The 20,731-nt window shown below is 59.8% G+C and overlaps 2 protein-coding genes across 5 annotated transcripts; one reads left to right on the forward strand and one right to left on the reverse strand.

Annotated features, from left to right (window-relative positions):
• TMEM259 (transmembrane protein 259) lies at positions 4,301-11,215 on the forward strand. 4 transcript variants are annotated; one of them, XM_018050483.1, is made up of 11 exons: positions 4,301-4,735; positions 7,667-7,942; positions 8,379-8,478; positions 8,590-8,700; positions 8,947-9,069; positions 9,155-9,255; positions 9,344-9,401; positions 9,492-9,572; positions 9,661-9,793; positions 9,866-9,965; positions 10,051-11,215. In XM_018050483.1, exons 1-11 carry the CDS (start codon positions 4,490-4,492, stop codon positions 10,594-10,596), a joined length of 1,875 nt encoding a protein of 624 aa, XP_017905972.1. In that variant the 5' UTR covers positions 4,301-4,489; the 3' UTR covers positions 10,597-11,215. The 4 variants fall into 4 exon arrangements, with proteins under 4 accessions (XP_017905972.1, XP_017905971.1, XP_017905973.1 ...); XM_005683294.3 differs by having other exon boundaries at positions 4,366-4,735; positions 9,489-9,572; XM_018050482.1 differs by having other exon boundaries at positions 9,489-9,572; positions 9,661-9,965; positions 10,051-11,213.
• GRIN3B (glutamate ionotropic receptor NMDA type subunit 3B) lies at positions 11,286-20,522 on the reverse strand. Its single transcript, XM_018050481.1, is given in 10 exon segments — positions 11,286-11,770; positions 11,938-11,996; positions 12,089-12,253; positions 12,856-13,007; positions 13,110-13,225; positions 13,311-13,456; positions 16,240-16,398; positions 16,400-17,273; positions 17,746-18,338; positions 20,103-20,522. Coding segments are annotated over 10 exon segments (3,102 nt in total). The 3' UTR covers positions 11,286-11,352.

The following is a 20,731-nucleotide window of genomic DNA, read 5'->3' on the forward strand; positions in this document are numbered from 1 at the left end:
ACAAAAAGTGCAAAGACTTGGAGGGACCATCAGTGGTTGAAAGTGTGCAGAGATCAATCAGATAGGTTGGGGAAGTGGGGGATGAGAAGGGACCCTAGATTCTGGGTTGGGGAATGGTGGGAATGGGGAGGAGATGGAACAGCAGAGAGTTGAAATCAGGAGATATCTTGGGGGTAGAGTTGAGGACGCCAAGGGAACTAAGCCAGGCACACACTTGGCACTCAATACATGCTGCCTGCTTGTACAGATAAATCAATAAATTAATAAAGGGATAAATTTCACTTTTTCAGTAACATTCATTCACACAACTATTTACTTCTTCATCAAAAGCTCAATGATGGGGCCACTGGGCCAATCCCTTGCTAGGCTATACTGGCTCCCTCCTGGCTCTGGCCCTGCCCATCCCTGAGAAAACAGACCCTGGCATAGACACTCCCGCCCTATGTGAGCAGGTACAGGACAGAGAGAGGTGTCTGGGGTGGAGGAACCCCAGGAGGGAGTGGGTGCTCCCCTGAAGGGGTAAAGGAAAGAGGCATGTAAGAGAGGGCATGGGAAGTGGGGTTTTGAAGCATAAGTAGGAGTTTGAAATATTTGACAAGTGATCTGTGAGGGCTTAGAGATTACTCACCCTGACCTTCCCAGGAACACCCCTCCCCAGTACCCCACTTTCTTGATGTCTATTGACTCTTTCCCTGACTATGCATCTCCTATTCTATGTGAAGGCTCCTTTCTTCAGGGCTCAAGTCCTAGCTGGGTGGTCTTGGGTGAGTCCCTTCCCATCTGGATCTCAGTTTCGTTATCTGTGAAATAGGGACCAGTGGTCAACCAGACAGTGCGGCTGAGTATGGGAACAGGGTGGTTTCTCAGTGTCTAGGTGGGGAGTTGTTTGGGTGGGGGCTGTACTGGTGGACTCCTTGCAGATTCCACAGGGAGCAGGACCAGGGCACTGTGGGGGCTGGTAGTAGTGGGAAGGAGGCTCGAGCCAGCCTGGTGGGCTATAGCCCATGGGATAGCAAGGAGTCAGACACAACTGAATGACTGAGAACACACTATATTCTTAGCCTCCTGAAACCCAGAAATTCAGATCAGATATCTGAGAATTCAAAACCCTGAGGTTCCAAAAGCTTAGAATATTATAATTTGAGAAACTCCCCCAGGACCTGAGGCTTACAGAACTATGTGGTTCTGTGTAATCTTACAACCTCAGTGGGCCCCACCTGGGTTCAAATTCCCGGTCAGCTGAGATAAGGGCATGTCAAAATCTCAGGAATTTTGGCTCAGCCTTCGGAACCTGGCCAAGAGGCCTGGGGCCTCTGCAGTTGCCCTACAGCCTTGAACGCTGGCGCCCATCTCTCCATCCAGGACTGACCCTGGGGACACTGTGGGGGTAAGGAGGGCTGTGGAGTGACGCAGACTCACTGAGGACAGATTCAGGTACTCTGGGATGGGGGCCACGGCTGGAGGACTTGGAGTTGTAGGAAACCCTGGAGCCTCAGCCTTGGGTGCTGGGCCCCAGGGTCTAGGTGGGTGGGCACAGGGGCTGCAGGTGTGGTGAGGGCCTTCTGGGCTTTGCATAAGACCTCGGGGATCCTATGCGCCAAATGATGCAGTAACAAGAAAACAATGATAGTCACAGTAAAATGACAAGCCTGCTAACTCAGGTCAGCATCTCCCTGCTCACAATCCGCCAGGCTCCCTATCACCCCTCAACAAAGGTGTCCTCCAGGTCCCCAGGTCTCCCTAGCTCATTGTGTTCCAGAGGCATGGGGCTTCTCCTCGCTCTGCCTCCAATAATCAGCCACAGGCTTGCCTCAGAGCCTCCACCTGGCTTGTTCACTGTCTGCCTTCTAGAACCTTCTCAGTAAGCCATAACCAGGGCTCCCAGCCCCAGTGCCACTCACACATCCCAGACAGGTCCCAACTGACACTCACAGCGTTCTGTGAGATCCAGCCATCTCCTGAAGTCCCCAACAGAAGATGAACCCAAACCAAAAAAAGCAGAAACCACCACAATGTTGTAAAACAGTTATCCTCCAATTAAAAAAGAATAAAATAAAGTAAAATAAAATCACCAACTGTCCCCAGAAGTGCGGAGCCTGGCCCTTCTCCGTATCTTTGTATTAGATTTAGAACTGTTTCCCCCCATTTTCCTTTTTTGTGACAGTAACTTTCATTTGCTCCCCTGGGTCGAGTGTCTCTCTAACGTGAAAGTAAGTGCTAGACGGGGATTGCCAGTACAGAAGTCGCTTGCCACACGGCCCTACTTCAATACAAATTACCTCAATGAAAATAAAGTTTAAAATCCCATTCCTCAGCTGCACTGACCACATTTCCAGAACTTAGGAGTCACATATGGCTAACGCATTAGACCTCGCTGCACATTTCAGGGACCCACAGCACCCCCACTCACCCCCACTGAGTGGCTGGGTTTTCTCCCCAGATCAAGGGTACATCGACTGGCCTCGCCATTATAAAAGAGGAGTTTGTGTTCTCCTTTTGTGACCAGTAAATGATCTGGGGGTGACCTGTAACAATATCAAAAATGTGCATTGGTTGAGCAGCCACTGTATGCTAGGCCCCCATACAGGGCATTCTCTATGAAAGAGGAAGAGATGGGATGACCTTAGCTTCCTCTCCACCTCAAGGAAGTGGGGCTCACCGGATTATGAAGCCAGGCAGGTAGGTCTGGAAAGTTCTCTGAGGGTCTAGAACAGCTGAAAAGTCTCTTCCCCGCCATGCCTACCTCACACCCTGGTTTCTCAGAGGCCCTGACTGTCCCTTCTTATTGTTCCCTGGGTGTCCTTCCCCAACGTCTGTACTCAGGTGTCCTCTCCCACACCCAGCCTCTGGCTCCTCCTGCCCTTCCATGCTCCCTGCTGCAGCCCACCCATTCTTGCTTTGGAGCACGGGGTGGAAGTACTGTACTTGGCATACAGTAGGTGCTTAGTAAATGTTGGATTCTGTTACTACCATGGCTGCTAGGAGGCGCTCAGGCTTTTCAAAGATGAATGAATGAGCATGTCTGTAGTCCATAGGTGGGCTGCCAGGTCTGGGACATCTCAAGCGGGCAACTGGTGGCAGTCAACAAGGAGGGCATGGCCAGGTATAGACCATTTGCGATCCCGCTTTAGTTGACAAAGGGCTGTCCGCTCAGCCGTCCTGGAAAGACTGGAACGGCGGGTCTGGCGCCCTAAGAGCCGGAGAGAGATGGGTGGTGCTGAGCGGCCCGCGTTCTCAAAAGGAAAACCTAGTCAGGATGAGACGGTTGGATGGCATCACCGACTCAGTGGACACGAGTTTGGGCAAATTTCTGGAGATTGTGAAGGAGAGGGAAGCCTGGCGTGCTGCAGTCCATGAGGTCGCAGAGTCAAACACGACTGAGCGAATGAACAACCAAAAGTCGGGAACGGACCGAAGGCTGGAAGGTTGGGCAAAAGCAGTTCACTTAGCCTCTTCTGGACCCCTAAAATCCCCCGGACCGCCACCAAGTGCAGACAGAGGGAGAGAGGTCCGTTAGTTCTTCCAGTCACCGACCTCCGCGAGATGGGGGTTCAGTTTAGTTCAGTTCAGTCGCTCAGTCGTGTCTGATTCTTTGCGACCCCATGAATCGCAGCACGCCAGGCCTCCCTGTGTGTGCATCACCAACTCCTGGGGTTCACTCAGACTCACGTCCATCGAGTCAGTGATGCCATCCAGCCATCTCATCCTCTGTCGTCCCCTTCTCCTCCTGCCCCCAATCCCTCCCAGCATCAGAGTCTTTTCCAATGAGTCAACTCTTCGCATGAGGTGGCCAAAGTACTGGAGTTTCAGCTTCAGCATCATTCCTTCCAAAGAAATCCCAGGGCTGATCTCCTTCAGAATGGGGAGGTGGTACTTAAGCTAGACCCTGCAACGTCACGGGCCTTTATGACGTCACGGCGCATCAGGTTAGTCTGCTTAGGGGAACAGCGGCCCCGGCCTAAAGAATCCCGCACAAGTTTTCTGGGGACGTAATTTAAAGACCGCAAATCAAATCATTTTTCAGCCAGAACACTCTACTGTGAGTCTATTTTCAGTATAGTTTTCTAGAGTCCAAAGTAGAAAACAGCTCCAACAGTCGTATTTCCTTTCAGTATATTTTATCACTTCTAAACGCCTCAGATATTGACTAATTTTGACGCTCGAGTTGTAGCGGTGGAGGCTAGTGGGGGCAATATGCGAAAGACCCGGGCCGGACGCAGCCCCTCCCCTCGGCGCTCGCGAGCCGGCTGAGACTCCAGAAGGCGGAGCAACCGCGGGCCGGTCGCCGGCTTCCCAGCGTGCACCGCGAGCGCAAGGAGGCCGCTCTAGCCTTCGCGGCGACTCGCTGGCGTCAGCTGGGGTGCGGAGGCGGAAGATGGCGGCGGCGGCCCGGCGGCTGTAAGCAGCGCGGCGGCGGCGAAGACTGCCGATGGCGGCCAGGAGGCGTCCTCGGGGAGCCGCGGGCCGTTAGGGTGCTACGCTGGGCGGCATGTCGGAGCACGCGGCACCCGGGGCCCCGGGGCCTGGGCCCAACGGCGGTGGTGGCGGTGGTGGTGGTGGCGGCGGCGGCCCGGCCCCCGCGCGTGGGCCTCGCACCCCCAACCTCAACCCCAATCCTCTCATCAACGTGCGCGACCGGCTTTTCCACGCGCTCTTCTTCAAGATGGCTGTCACCTACTCGCGCCTCTTCCCGCCCGCCTTTCGTCGACTCTTCGAGTTTTTCGTGTTGCTCAAGGTGACCGCAGCCCCGACCCTTAACCCTAGCGGATGGACCCCCCCTACCCCTGAGTTTCGACCTCTGACTCCGCCCGGGACAGCGTGCCCCTTCCTCCCGGAGGCATAGACCCGGCGGGGCCGGTTGTGACCCTTTCCTTAAGCCTGCCACCCCCGCCACCCTTCCCAGAAACTTCCACCCGGCAAGGCCCTAACCTCCCCGAGTTAGTGGCCCCTGATCCCGATTCCAGGAACTCACTCCCAGCGCCTCTAGGCCGCATCCCAGCGCTGACCTCGCCTTTCCCCGCGTCCCCACCTCGGGAGACCATAGCCCAGTCCCGCGACCCTCGACCCTGTTGCCTGGGATCCTCATCCCGGGATGACCCCGTCCCCACTACTGAGTCTGATCTCGCCGCGAACCGCATACCCGGGGATTCCGGGCCCAACGCCACTGCCGCCTCTTTGGACACACCCCCGGACCGCCCACCTGCACCGGAAGCTGCGCCCCACTTTTCTCTCCCCCTTTTTCTTGGGGCGAGCCTCCTGGAGCCCTTCTGCTCCAACTCAGACTCTACCCCTTCTGGGGGAAGGTGACCAGGCCGAGGTCACGTCACCAGGGTTTCTGGCAGAGCCCCAGCCAGCGGTGACGCTGGTGGCTCGGTGAGGGGCGTCCCGCGGACCCGCCCCTCGTCCTCCCTCGGCTGTGCGGGCGGTTCGGCGGTTCGGCGGTTCCTGGAGGGCCGGCGCGGGTCCCTCCAAGGAGGGGTCTTAATCAGGGAGGGAGCCGCTGGGTGCCGGACCCCGGCTGTCTGGCGGGTCTGAGGAAATGGAGAAATGGCTGTTCTTGTTTGTGTCCTGTCCTGGGGGGCCCCCTGGGTGGGGGCTGGGACCATGGTTGCCGACTTAGGAAGGAGCTTGAATTTCTTGTCCACAGAAAGGGGTCTGAGGCAGGTGGGGCACGGGCCAGCGAGGTTGGGAGCCGGCAGCTCTTGGGGTTGGGTAGCAGGGGCGCGTGCAGGGCTGTCCTACAGACCTGGGAGTGGGTCCCCACTGAGCCTCTCAGGTCCTGAGCGGCAGCAGGTGTCCTCCCCGGGGGCCTGGACTCTGGAGTGTTCCTCAGTAGGGCTTCCCTTACCTGGTGCGTGGGAGCCATGGGCAGCTTGAGAGTGGGCAGAAGGCCGGGTGTGGGCGTGGTTGCCTCCTGGAAGGAAGTCCTGGCCTCCCTGCACCCTCAGGAGGAGCCCGTGTCACCCGAGGGAGTGAGTGCCCTGTGTGAGGTGGGCCCCCACGGAGCTCAGCTTTCCTGAGAGTCCAGCCTGAGGCCTTGGCTTTGTCCTTCCCCTTGCTTCCCAACTGGGACCAAGGAGCAAGTCAGGGATTGGGCTGACTGCACAGACAGGCCGCACATCCAGGCTGTGCCCCTGGTGTGGGAGCCCGTGGGATCAGGCCACCCTTAGCTCCCTACATCTTTTCTCTCCACGGGGCTGCGGCCAGAAGGCACCCCTCAATTCTCAGGTCCCTCCCTGACCCCTGGTGCTTTTGGTTTCCCTCCTTTGCAAAGTGAAGGCTGAGCTAGTCAATCTGTGAGGCTGCCTGAGTTCCAGAAAGCTCCCTTCTTTGCTTTCCAGCTGCCTAGCTTCTGGACTCTTGTTGGAGATCAAGTTTCCCTCCCCACCTCACTTGGTCGCCTCTTCCTATGGCACCTGTTCTGCTCCCACCTGCAGAGCTGGTTCCCCCCCTCCCTTGCTCCCTGCCACCACGTGCCCCCTGCCACCTTGTGCCAGTCTTTGGGACCAGAGATGAGTGGCTGACCCGGAGGAATGGGGAAGCGGCGGCAGCTACCAGGGCAGGGTCCAAGTCAGAGCAGATGACCTCAGGCTGGGAGGAAGGAGGTGGGTGCAGGGATGGCGTGTGCAAAGGCCCTGGAGCTGGTGGGACAGCGTGGCCAGTGAGGTGGAGTGTTCAGTCACGGGGTACCAGAGGTTGGGGGCTAGAGTACCCAGGGCCTGTGATATGGCCAGGCCAGCTGCCAGGCAGAGGACAGAAAAGGCCTTGGATGGATTCCTGAAATGCTGAGAGGGATAAGGGGGCGGGGCCGCCTGGTGGGCGGGGCCGCCGGCTGTGTCTGCCGATAGGGTCTTAGGAGGCCGCTGTTTGCCAGCTTGTTCCAGGGAGGCTGTGGGGAACCAGGTCCAGCTCAGGGGCAGGCCTTGTCCAGTGGGGCGAGAGTCTTGGCCCGTCTCTAGGCACCCACCCAGCTGGTCAGGGTGATGGACCATACCTGGGGTTTCAGTTCATGGTAGGGGGGGCTGTGAGGGGCGCTGGAAGGGACTCCAGGGTGACAGTGGGGACTTGGCCACTCTTGAGGTCACGGGTACCCCATCTATCCATATGCCCCTCTCAGAATCTAGCTACCCTGCCTGGTGTTTCCTCTAGGTTTAACTCCTGGCTCCACCCCCTCCTGGCTGTGTGGCCTGTGCCTTGGTTTCCTGTCTGCAAACTGGAGATGATGGCAGGCACGTGCCTTGCAGGGACGAGCTCAGGCAGCCCCTGGCATCGTGCCACCTGCATGTCAGCACTTTCTGTGACGTCTTGGCATGTGGTGCAGTGTTGTCCTCATGGCCAAGGGTGAACGGTGTCCTGGACATGGCTCCTGCTGGACACTGGGGCCCAGAGAACACAGCTGGGGCTATGGGTCAGCTCTGACTGCAGCCTGCTGCCACCGTAGGCCCCACACTTTCCTGACTCCCGTCGTCAGCTCACAGGTCCCTATACATGTTGTGGAGAGGTGCTTGGGATTCCCAGAGACACTGAGCTTGTGGCCACATCTCTGGCCTCGGTGCAGGCTGGCCTGTGAGAGGCTCTACAGCTGTGGAGGCCTGTACTAGGAAGGGTCCTCATTTCGGGGGGCGGGTCCCAGGCAGCTCCCCGCTGACCGCTCCCTGCCCTGCAGGCCCTGTTCGTGCTCTTTGTTCTGGCCTACATCCACATCGTCTTCTCCCGATCACCTATCAACTGCCTGGAGCATGTGCGTGACAAGTGGCCCCGTGAGGGCATCCTGCGGGTAGAGGTGCAGCACAACTCGAGCCGCGCGCCCGTCTTCCTGCAGTTCTGCGATGGTGGCCATGGCAGCTTCCCCGGCCTGGCCGTGGAGCCAGATGGCCTGGAGCTAGAGGAGGACGAGGAGGAGGAGCTGACCATGGACATGTTCGGGAACAGCTCCATCAAGGTGAGCAGCCGGGACGTGGTTAGGGCTGCAGGGGACACTCCTGACCTGCTGGGCCGTTTCCCAGCTGTTTACTGAAGGCCTGCTTCTAGGGTGCTGAGGGCAGACAGGCTGAGAAGCAGGCTTTGGGCTCAGAGCCCTGAGGTGGTTCTGGCTATCCTTGGTGCTGTGGCTGCCCACAGGATGGGAAGCCTAAAGGGAGGGCTGTGCTCAGGTGGCCAGAGGTGGGTGTGGGTGGAGTGCTGGTACAGACCCAGCAGGAGGCCCCATGTCGCTGATCCTGTCCCTCAGACCCTCACCCGGAAATCTCGGAGCTCAGTGTTGGAGTTACGGCTTTCATGGGTCGGGGTACATGTCCTTCCATTGGAGGGGGGGTAGAGACCTTCAGGCCAAGCCTTAGGTACCAAGGGCCTACTGACCTCTGCTTCCCACTGTGCAGTTTGAGCTGGACATCGAGCCCAAGGTGTTCAAGCCACCAGGTGGCCCCGAGGCCTTAAATGACAGCCAGGAGTTCCCATTCCCTGAGACGCCCCCAAAAGGTACCACCACTCCCTGGGGCTACGTCCAGTGATGGAGGTGGGGGTGTGGTACAGTCCCCCCAGACCTCCCAGGAGAGGGCTCCTTTGCTGACCAGCCGTCCCTGCATGCAGCCTGGCCGCAAGACGAGTACATCGTGGAGTACTCGCTGGAGTACGGCTTCCTGAGGTTGTCACAGGCCACGCGCCAGCGGCTCAGCATCCCCGTCATGGTGGTCACACTGGGTGAGTGCCCCTGCCGAGCAGAGCAAGGCCCAGGGGAGGGACCTCCTTCCTCCTCAATCTTGGGTATCTTCCTCAGGGAGGGGTGACCCGGAAGCACTTGTGTCCAAGGTCTCAGTGTTGCCCTTGCTGCCCAATTGCAGGAAACTTCCCAGGGCTCCATTCCTCCACACCTGTCAGTCACAGCTCTGCTGGGCAGTGGAGTTCTGTGTCCCTGGACTAACATCACTGTCCCGGTCCTGCCCACAGATCCCACGCGGGACCAGTGCTTTGGTGACCGTTTCAGCCGCCTGCTGCTGGCCGAGTTCCTGGGCTATGATGACATCCTCATGTCCAGCGTGAAGGGCCTGGCAGAGAATGAGGAGAACAAAGGTGCGGGGCGAAGGCGGGGCCTGCTTAGGTGGGGCTTGGGCTGGGGCGCTTGCTCACTGCCTCTTCCGCTCCACCCCTCATGCAGGCTTCCTGAGGAATGTGGTGTCTGGGGAGCACTACCGCTTTGTGAGCATGTGGATGGCCCGCACGTCCTACCTGGCTGCCTTCGTCATCATGGTCATCTTTGTGAGTGCCTCAAGCAGGGTGGGGAGGGGCAGGGTGGGGCCGGAGGAGCAGGGCAGCCATCCAAGGCCTCATGGTGGCCCACTTGCAGACCCTGAGTGTGTCCATGTTGCTGCGCTACTCCCACCACCAGATCTTCGTCTTCATTGGTGAGTATCCCCTCTGGCCACCTCCCCTGCCCCTCCCCCCTTCCGGGCGCCTCACCCGGTCTGCCCGCCCGGTGCCCTCTCCCGCAGTGGACCTGCTGCAGATGCTGGAGATGAACATGGCCATCGCCTTCCCCGCAGCGCCCCTGCTGACCGTCATCCTGGCCCTCGTGGGTGAGGACCCTGTGCCCCCACACCCTGCCCCCTTCCCTGGCATGCTGGCCACCCACCTCAACTGGGGGCTCCTGTCTCCCCCGACCAGGAATGGAGGCAATCATGTCTGAGTTCTTCAACGACACCACCACAGCCTTCTACATCATCCTCATCGTGTGGCTGGCTGACCAGTATGATGCCATCTGCTGCCACACCAACACCAGCAAGCGGCACTGGCTTCGGTGGGCACCGGGGGCCGTGTGGTCTGGGGTGGAGGCAGCTGGGTGGGCAGCACCTCATTGTTCCCCTTGCAGGTTCTTCTACCTGTACCACTTTGCCTTCTACGCTTACCACTACCGCTTCAATGGGCAGTACAGCAGCCTGGCACTCGTCACCTCCTGGCTCTTCATCCAGGTGAGGTGGGCTTTCCTTGCGACTGGTGGCCCGAGGGTCCAGCCTGTTGGGGGTCCCTCGCCTGACCCGGTGCCTGCCCCCCCAGCATTCCATGATCTACTTCTTCCACCACTACGAACTACCCGCCATCCTGCAGCAGATCCGTGTCCAGGAGATGCTGCTGCAGACACCACCACTGGGCCCCGGAACCCCCACGGCCCTGCCGGATGACCTGAACAATAATGGAGGCATCCCACCTATCACCCCCGACGCTGCCAGCCAGTCCCCTGCCCTGGGCCCTGGCTTGCCAGGTGCTGGCGGGGGCCCCGGGCCCGTGGCTGAGGCACCTAGCTCCCTGGTGGCCGCAGCGGCCTCAGTGGCTGCAGCAGCCAGTGGTGACCTGGGTTGGATGGCAGAGACGGCTGCCATCATCACAGATGCCTCCTTCCTGTCTGGCCTGAGCGCCTCTCTCCTGGACCAGCGGCCAGGCAGCCCCCTGAGCCCCAGTGGGGGGCTCCTACGGGGCCCCCGGGACAGTGCCCCTACAAGCAACTCTCCAGGGTCTGATGCAGTCCCTCAGACCACTGGGGGGGGCAGGCCCAGCCCTGCGTCCACCGATCTAGTGGATACACCCTCGGAAGTCGGCTCCTGAGCCCTGGGCAGCTGACGGCCTCTATCCCTGGCTGTCCAAGCCAGCTGGGTGTGACCTGGCTGGAGCCCTCGGGGGTCAGGGAGACTGTCCCCAGTGGCTCTGGGAATGCTCAGCCTGCCTTAGGTGGTTTGGGGTCCATCAGGTTTGCTGGGAGGCAGGTGTCTCTCCCCCAGGGCATGGGGCCAGCCTACAGCCTGTCCCTGGTGGGTCTCCTCAGCTAGTAAATCAAGACCAGCCTATGAACCAGGGTAGAAGGGGTGGGGGCTCCATGGAAGGTTCTGAAAGGGTGGTGAAAGGTCTGGAGCAAGCTGCCCTGGAGCAAAGCATCGGGTGGGGCTGGCTTAGCTGGTGCTCTGTCATGCCCAGTGCCTTTCCACGGCCACCCTACGTGCCCGGGCTGGGGGCCCGGGAAGGTGGAGCTCGGCCTCGATGGCGCATAGGCGCCAACATCTAAGGCAGCCAGGGGATCCGGGGTTCCGCCCTGCTGTGGGTGGGGAGATGGCCGGTGACCCAACCCAATCACTCTGTGAGGAATGCAGAAGAGCGCTCATTCCACTCTTATTTAATTGCAGTGTACAAAATGGTGTTTGTATATAGAATAAACTGTTGACAGCGTCCAGCCAGCGTCTGTGTGTTGGGGGGTGGGGTGGGGTGGGGGGAGCCTAGGGAGACTTGCGGGAAGGGAGGTTCCACCCTATGGACGGGTGGCCCCCCCTCGGAGCAGGTGCAGTAGGTGGAGAGGGGCTGGATCCCACTTCAGGAGGCCACCTCCGGTGCTTCCTCGCAGGCCAGGAGCCACGTGCACGGCAGCTCACAGGTGCTGTCCCCAAGCTGGGCCAGGAGCGCCCTGCGCCGCAGCAGTGCCTGGCGGAGCCTCTCCTGCGTGCCTGCAATGCGCTGCTCCAGCTCCTCCAGCTCCCCGGGGAGCGGGGCGCCAGACCGAAGCTCGGGGGGTGGGCCATTGGAACAGACAGGGGCCTCAGGTGGCGCAGCCTCAGGTGGCGCAGCCCCAGCTGCATCCGAATCTGGGACGTCCGCGTCGGGGGAGGCAGAGACCACAGTATGGTCCAGCAGGAAACGCACTCGACGCTCCCTCACTGCGGCAGGGCGCACCCGTGTCCAGCCCCCTGGGCCCGCAGGGGTAGCCTGTGTGTTCTGCGACTCCTCGAGACCCCTAGGGGATGGATGGGCTGGGCAGCCACGTCCTACCCACAGTCCCCGTCTGCCCTTTAGGGTCAAAGTTCCTGAGGAGGCCGCCAGTGGAAGGTGTGGACCCAGGCGACAGTCAGAAGGCAGGTGTGGGAGTTGCTGGGGTGTAGAACCGCCCCCCAAGCCCCTTACCTCGACTCCGCCTCTTCCTGCCCCTCTGGCAGCTCTGTGTTGAGGGCACGATGAATTCTCTAGGAGCCAAGAATTTGGCTCAGTGGGAAGACAGGACCCTCCCTCAGCCCCCCTCCCGCCCCACCACCCGCTGGGTTGGCCAGCTCCTCACCTGACTTGTGTGCAGCCAGTACTGCAGCTTGTTGCCCCTTCGGATGCGTGGCAGCGCCAGGTGGTAGAAGACGTGCTCACCCAGGGAGCTGAGCAGAGCACTACCCAGACCCAGGCAGAGCAGCACGAAGAGTCCGGAGAAGTGGTAGATGCCCATCTGCAGGGTCTGTGGGCAGGATGCTGGAGTTGGGTGCCATTGGAGAAGGCAATGGCACCCCACTCCAGTACTCTTGCCTGGAAAATCCCACGGACGGAGGAGCTTGGTAGGCTGCAGGCCATGGGGTCGCTAAGACTCGGACACGACTGAGCGACTTCACTTTCACTTTGCACTTTCATGCACTGGAGAAGGAAATGGCAACCCACTCCAGTGTTCTTGCCTGGAGAATCCCAGGGACAGGGGAGCCTAGTGGGCTGCCATCTACGGGGTCGCACAGAGTCGAACATGACTGAAGTGACTCAGCAGCAGCAGCAGCAGCAACAGGCACATAGTCCCTCTAGGTCATAGCAGACCCCGGGGGAGCCCGGACCTTGGAAGGGAGTGGGGATAGAGGTTGGGCCAGAGAGAAGGGCCTGGGGCTACATTTTCAGAGGTTTCATGGACAAGAGGGCACTAGAGCTGGGGTTTTGTAGGATGAATAGAATGCACAAAAGCAGGCAAATACACTGGTCTTGGGAATGAGCAGAGGTTCTCTACCCTGGTGAAGGACCACGCAGGTTCGGGGGCTCCCCCATGCCGACCCCCATCCCACGTGTGGGGACCTGCCGCACCTCCGTCACCGCGAAGACCCGCTTCCCACAAGGCACCATCTTGTACCACTTGTCGTGCAGTAAGTCGATGAAGCCGGAGGACTTGTAGCGGCTGATGAACTCGGACAGGTTGGAGGTGAGTGGTGAATTTCTGGGGAGTCCGATACCATAGCCTGGGGGAGGCCGGGCATTGGGTTGGGACCAGGCTGGACGCAGACCCAGAGGAGCGGAACCCTCCTGGAGCCCGCAGATCACTGGTTCTGTGGACTCCTCACCCTCAATGACGAAGGGCTTGCCCACGGTCAGCAGCCTGCAGTCGGCGTCGATGGACACCTCATAGTCCAGGAGGGACTTGTCCATGATGAAGGCGTTGAGCTTGGGGGGATCGCTCCTGCGGAGGGCATGGGGACAGGGTGAGCATCCCCGCCCGCCCGCGTGGCCCCGCCCCGCGCCCCGCCCCGCGCGCCCCCCCTCACGTGAGCATGGCGACTCCGTGGGGAGTGGTAGGTGCGCTATGGCGCCGCATGTGCGAGTACATCTCCGGGAAGCTTTTCTTGATGTAGGCCTCGGCGCTGCTCTCCCACACCGTGCCGAAACGGAACCCCTGAGACGGGTGGTGCAGCTGCGGGCCAGCGCCCAATCAGCACAGAAGGGCCTCGACCCCTGCCCCGCTCCCCCTTCACGCCCCGCTTTCGCTGAAGAATTGATGCTTTTGAACTGGGGTGTTGGAGTTGAGGGTCCCTTGGACAGCAAGGAGATCCAACCAGTCAATCCTAATATTCATTGGAAGGACATAGCCTGAAGCTGAAACTCCAGTACTTTGGCCACCTGATGCAAAGAACTGACTCCTTGGAAAAGACCCTGATGCTGGGAAAAATTGAAGGCAGGAGAGAAGGGACAACAGAAGATGAGATGGTTGGACGGCATCACCAACTCGATGAACATGAGTTTGAGCAAGCTCCAGGAGTTGGTGATGGACGGAAGCCTGTCGTGCTGCAATCCATGGAGTCGCAAAGAGTCTGACAGGACTGAGCGACTGAACTATTGAACTGAACTGAGGCACACTGACCGGCCTTCCTTGGTGGGTATGAACCTCCAAAAGCTGGACCTGAGGGTAGGAGGAAGCAGGATGTCCAGAATTTTCTGTGGAAGAAAACGCTCTACAACTGTGCTGTTCTCCAAATGGCCTATTTGCATGCTTTCAGTTAATCAATTTAACAAAGTACGCCACATGTGGAGAGTGCTGTGCCATCTAGACTCTTAAAATTGGTTTACAGAGGACACTGAGCGGTGGTGGTGGATTGGGCAGGCAGCATGTGGCTAAGTCGCTTCCCACGTATAGGCCTGCGCGCCTGTGTTCATGGATCTTCAGCAAGAATACTGGAGTGGATTGCATTGGTCTCTCACAGAGGAATTCTCCTGACCACGGGATCTAATACCCATGGTCTGCCTAAGTATGTCTTCTGGATTGCAGGTGGGTTTTTCACATTACGCATCACTGGGAAAGGCCCTTGGATGGGGGTGGACAGAAGAGGCTAAACACCAATCAGAAGACAAAATTCAGCCAGATCCAAACACTGGAGGTAACTCTGGGGCAAAACAAAAACACTTCACACAAACAAATCACTAGTGAAAAGGGTGCAAAATGACCCTCTGGCGCTTTCTCAGGACAGACGCCGCACCCTTGTCCTCTGCCTGCTTATTGCTTATGGAAATAGCTCCTAGGCCCTTCCTGAGTTCAAAAGAATAAATCAAAGAAGTGACAAAAAATGCAGACAAAGAAAAAGTCAAGAAGCAAAAATAGTTTAGTCATTAAACAAGGATTTTAATTCTCTTCTCAGGTGGCTAATAGCTATACCGAGAGCACCAGCGGACTCGTGGTGTCCCAGTGGTAAGATTCTGCACTTCTACTGCAAGGAACATGGATTCAGTCCTGTCAGGGACTAACAGCCATATGGCCATGCAGTGTGACCCAAAAAAAAAAAAGAAAAAATGCTGTAGCCAGGTCCTTTCAGCTTTTTCCGCCCTGCCCGCCAGGTGGTAGAAGTTAACTAATGCTGCCGATAAGCACATGAGGCCGCTACAGGCTGATTAGAACGCAGAGGGTAATGATGTTGACTCCTGAGTGCTCACCGACCAGCGCCAGTCAGAAGAAAGTCCACCACCTGATCACCACCCCGTGAAGACGCCTCCTCACCCTGTCTTTAAAGTCTTTTCCCCAATATTAAAAAACAACAAAATGAAAAAAAACCACTTTTCCTGAGGGCCATCTAGGAGTCAGGGTCTTAAGCACTAGCTGCCTGGACCTCCTGATTGGCACTGGGATACAACCCTGTGGTTTCCTTCGCTTATGACCCCATGTCAATTATAATGGTTTCACTGCCCACCAGTGAGTGGATCTAAGTTTGATTTGATAACTAAGAGGTTTCTGCCATCCTCGATGTCTGTGCATTTTGGATCCAGATTCAAACAAACTGTGGCAGGGTTGGGGGAAGACAACTGAGAAAATGGGTCCCTGATGTTTAAATTTCCCAAATATTCATAATGAAATGACAGGAGGCCTGGGTCTTGCTTTAGGATAATTCAGTGACTGGGGTTGGTACGTGAATGAAACTGGCCAACAGTTAATTTAGAGCTGGGCAATGGTTTCATTCATGGTTATTCTTGTTCCAGAATATTAAAATTTTTTCATTAAAAGAGAAAAATATGTAGGCCAGGGCATGCCCTGTTCTGCTCACAGTCCTCTAGGACTCCCAGTGAAAATTCTAAGCCAAGCTGTTTTCAAGGGCCACATCCTCCCACACCTGCAGGCCCTGCCCTGTCCCCTTCCTGCCCTCCCCTCCTCCCTCTATGCTCCTCAACCCCTCTGCTCCAGACACAAGGCTTCTTTCGCTGCTCCTCCAATACATCAAGGCAAGTCCTGCCAGGCCTTTGCATCCGGTTGCGCCATCGCTTACACATTCTCCTGATCAACCCACTCAGGTGTCATGCCTCTCAGAGGCATTCCTGACCCCCACTGGAGAAATCTTCCCTCTCCATCGTGCCCTGTGTCCCCAACTCTAATTTTCCTCCATGGGCCTTTTTTGGGGGGCTGCGCTGGATCTTAGTTGTGGCATATGAGATCTAGTTCCCAACCACCGATGGAACCAGCCCCTGCATTGGGAGCAGGAGTCTTAGCCACTGACTACCATGGATGTCCTGCCTGCCTGGAACTTTGCACCATCTACACACCATCCTTTTTGCTCTCTTTCCGTTCTCACCAGCACCCTTGCCTGTGTTGTCCCGGCTTGGGCTGGGCTCAGTATGAGTTTGAGAGAAGGAACAGCTGCCCCTCTCTGGGGTGAGGATAGAGGTGGGGGGTATTAGACTTCTCAGCTCTGACCATAAACCCCTGCAGTTGCCCACCTTGGGGTCGTGGATCCCAGACAGCTCCTCGAAAGTCTTGTCCCCGACCATGACGGCAGCCAGGTTGGCCGTGTAGCTGGACAGCACGAGCAGGCAGAAGATGGCCCACAGGTTCATGAGGAGGCGGCCCGTTGGGCACTTGGGCGTCTTGCTGGATACCGGTGCGTCCAAAGAGGATGGCATAGCAGAGGTTGAGGGCAGAGGAGTAGGAGAACACAGTGTCCCGGTTGCGGCCACGGGGCGTTAGGCCGAAGGGGCTGCGCCACTCGTAGAGGGTGAGGAAGAGTGCGGTCAGGTGCAGCGCAGCGAAGACGCCCAGCCACATGGACCAGTGCAGCGGCCACATGAAGGCACCAATGGGCGACGCCGTGTCGCGTGCACGCACCATGATGCCCAGGCTGGTGGAGAAGAAAGGGCTAGTGAAGTCCACCACCTGTGAGCGGGCCGAATTGATGCTGAAGCTGGTGACGGCCATGTGCGCCCGCCCAGCCAGCAGGTCGCCCACCAGGCCGGTCCACGGCCGGTCGCGCAGCGCGCCGTACTTGCCATCGCCCACAATGTAGAGCTCGAAGTCGAAGGGTGTGTCCTCCGCCAGGCGCTCCAGCAGGTCGATGCAGTAGCCGTAGCAGCACCTGCGCAGCGCGCGGGGCGCCGAGCCATCGGCCAACGCGGCAAAGAGTGCGTCCAGAGTGGCCGAACCGTTGGTGCCAGGGGCCAGGCACAGTTGCCCTGCTGGGCACCGCCCATCTTCGTCTGGCTGGCGAGCGAACACAAACGGATGCTCTACCAGCGTCACCACCCTCAGCTTGGGCCGTGCCTGGGCTCCGGGCAGGGGTGGGGACCGCTCGGCCGCACCCCACGCCTCCAACTCCAGCCTCCCATCCTGCCAGTGACCCAGCGTGGCCCAGGCTGGGGCGCCCCTCAGGTCCCGGCGGAGGCTCCACAGGCAGAAGCGGCGGGAGATGTGCACCTGCGAGGAGCTGGTTACCCACACCGGCCCCGTGTGGCCCCAGAAGGATGTGTTGGCCAGGAACCTGGTGGGGATGGGGATGGCATCAGGGCAGAGGGAATCCCTCCCCCGAGGTGAGACCCGTGGCCTTGCGGCTCAGACACACTCGGGGCCACTGGAGGCTCTATTGAGCCCCACATTCCATGACCCCTTCCAAGCAGGATACCCACGCCCTGGGGACTGGGGCAATATCCCAGCCCTGAGCCAAGGGCTGCTGCCCAGTTCAGAGGCCCAGATGGGGCCTTCTGGTTTCTGGGTGCTGTCCCCCTCGAGGGCCCCGGTGATCAGAAGGTGATTCATTTCAGCAGTCTCACTCATTCTTTCTCCTCCCTTCCCTCTTCTCCCAAAGCCCCCACCCCAGCCCCGCAGAATCCCCTTCTTAGGTTCTGCTTTCATGCAAGATGGACACAGCATCTGGCACACAGCAAACACTCGATCTTGTCACCTGTCATGGCCCACTGGCAGAGGTGGCTTCCTGCAGCCGGGGCCCTGCTCACCGTGCCAAGAGGCGGCCCGAAGACTCGGGCTCTGGTGGCGGTAGGTCACTGCAGTTGACTGTGGCAGGAAGCAGGGCGCGCTCTGGCTGCACGCGGGCAGCACTGTCCAGCGCACGGGTCACTAGTTCCACCACATCCTGGATGGCAGCCTCCAGCGGGGGCCGGGCCACCTCGCCCAGCGCCAGCACTCCGGGTGGCAGGCCCTCAGTGGGCAGGGCCTCAGGGGGCAGCGGCGTGCCCAGCAGCCAGCGGGGACCGGGGGGTGCAGCCTGCAGCACCTGTTGGGAGCGGGCCACGTCGCAGCCCAGGAGTATGGCTGCGGGGACCAGGGCCTTCCCTCCGGCTGGTGCCCCCAGGAGTGCCAGGCGTGCGCTCAGCCCTGCACCGCCCAGCTCCAGCTGGCTCAGGTCCAGCACAAGCTTCGGGGCCCGGCCCGCCCGGCTTGTCCACAAGACCACCAGGCTGCCAGGGTCACGTACACGGCAGAGCACCAGGCCGACGTCCTCCCAGGTGTGAGCCCGCAGCACGGATACCAGCACATCCAGCAGTGTCTCAAGGGGGCTGGCCCAGTCCAGCTGCAGGTGGAACGGGCTCTGGCAGAGGGGTTGGTCAAGTTAGGGCTGGCGACCTCACAGTCCCACCACACTCTTCCCACCCCCATCTGTACATGTCCAATAAACACACATCACCTTGCGCTGATGTAGGGAGTGGGCCTCATTGCAGCCCAGGAGTATGGCTGAGGGGACCGGGGCCTTCCCCCCTTCCCTCCCCCTCTGCTAGTGCCCCCAGGAGTGCCAGGCGTGCGCACAGCACCTGCTCCTGACAAGTGCTACAGGCTGAGTCCCCTGGCTGCTGCTAGCTACTCAAAGGACCTTGAGTCTACCTCCTCCCAGCCCAGCCCCTGCTCTATACCCCTCTGTGGCTCCCCATCACCATCAGCACAAAGCCTGGCCCTGCCTTGACCTGCAAGGCCTGCTCTTTTGACTCCAGTCACTCAGAGTTTTTGGATTCCCCAGCTGGAAGACCTTTCCTCATCTAGGTCAGCGAACACCTACACATCCTTCAAAACCTAGCTCCATACCCCCTCTCTATTCAGACTTACCCAGGCCAACCAGGCACTGAAGGGCCCCACATTGTGCCCAGGGCACCCCAAAAGTTCTCCTGGATTTGCTTTCAGTGTGGGATGAGAACTTTACCAGACACCTCGGGTAGGCAGGATGTTGTCTGGGTGGGGACAGGGTGCTGAATGCCGGGAGAAAGGCTGGAGACTACTGCTCAGTCCCTGGCGTGGGCGAGGAGGGGGAAAGGGGAAGAGGGGGCAAGCCATTATCTCCCCAAAGCCTGATAGGTCCAACTGCAGGGGTGCAGTTCCTGGATCTGGCTGCAGAGGGCCCCATAGGCCTGGATTTGGGTCCTGCATCTCTCCCACTGGGAGGGGGCAGGAACGGAGTGGAGGTGGGTTAAAGAGACCCCAGGCCTCCTCTAGGATCAGGGTCTCCCCGCCTTCAGAAGAAGGAAGACCTGGAGGGGGCTTCAAGGTGGGTTGGGAGGCCCCCTGCCAGACCCCACATCCAGGCGTTGGGCCCCTCCCAGCTGGTCCTGAGAGGAGGGGTCTCTCCCTGGGGCACCGCGGGGTTCCCAGAGCCCTGCCAGTCACCCTCTCTCCTCTTTCCCATTCTCTACTTATTCGGACCCAAATTCCAGCCTGGGGGTGGAAATAAGAAGACAATGAACTCCAAGGTCGAGGAGTGGCGGAGAAAGACAAGGGTTTTGGTGTCTGGGGATCTGAGGAGGCTGTGGGTCAAGGAGGCTGTGGGTGGGGGCGGCCTAGCCTCGAGAATGCCTGCCTCGCGGATGCCTCGAGGATCGGAGGATGCTGACGGGAGAAAGGCCTCCAGCTTCAGCCTCTGAAACTGTTGCCCCTGGAGAGTGGGCAGGGAGACCCGTTTCCCCATCCCAGCCTTGCGATCCTGCCGGGTGGGGATCCGAAGGCGCCCCCGGACCCTACAAGGGGGTCTCGGTCCCAGGGGGTCTACACCTCCGAGGCCCAGGGAAGCTCCCTGTGGGATCCGCCGTCTGGAGTCCAGAGGCGTCCCGCGGGGTCCCTAGCCGCAGGTCCGTGGCTCTAGGTCCCTGCGGTCCCGGGGCTCCCGTCTCCCATTCCGGGACCCTGAGCCCCAGGGACATCCGTGGTCCAGGGATCCAGGGCCTCTGTCATCCGACTCCGAGTCTCCGCCCATCTCCGGTCCAGAAGTCCGAGTCCCGTGGGTCCCAAGGACTGTCTCCAGACCCCCGGACCCCAAGCCCCAGGAGCTTCCCGGGGCCTCTCCCATCCGGCCCCGGATCCCCGCGCGTACCGGGGAGCCAAGGGGCGCGCGCGCTTGCCGCCGCAGCACACTGAGCACGGGGGTCTCGGTGGCGGACGCCAGGAAGTGCAGCTGCAGCAGCTCGGGTCGCGTCTCGGGGAAGGCGATCAGGGCCGCCACTCCCGGTGCCGTCAACACCTGGCACACACCGCTGGCTAGCGAGGCGGGGTCGCGGGCGGGGGTAGCGGCGGCTACCAGCTCCAGGCTCAGGTTGTGGGGCAGCCGCGGCGCCAGGGAGGCCCGGGCTAGGGCGGCGCGGGCGCGGGCGTGGGCGGCGGGCGCGCGGGGCAGGAGGGCTCCCAGGCGCACCGAGCCCCCCAGGCGCGCCAGGACGCCGCATGGGTGCGGGTGACCCCCGGCGGGCCCCAGCACCAGCGCCAGGCCGAGCCACAGCGCCGTCACAAACTCCATCCCAAAGTTGCCGGCGGGTTCCACGGGGCGGAGCCGGGGATGGCATCCCGGGAGGGAGGATCTCGCGCGCCCACGCCGCACCCTCTCCTCCCCTGCCGAGCCAGCTCCTCCCTCCCCGCTGGAGTCCACCCGCCTTCGCCCGCCCTCTCCCCTCCTGGTCCCTCAGTGCTAGGGAAGCCACTTGGGAGGAATCGGATCCACGACGCAGG

This window comes from Capra hircus, chromosome 7 (genome assembly GCF_001704415.2).
Source record: "Capra hircus breed San Clemente chromosome 7, ASM170441v1, whole genome shotgun sequence".
NCBI lineage: Eukaryota > Metazoa > Chordata > Mammalia > Artiodactyla > Bovidae > Capra > Capra hircus.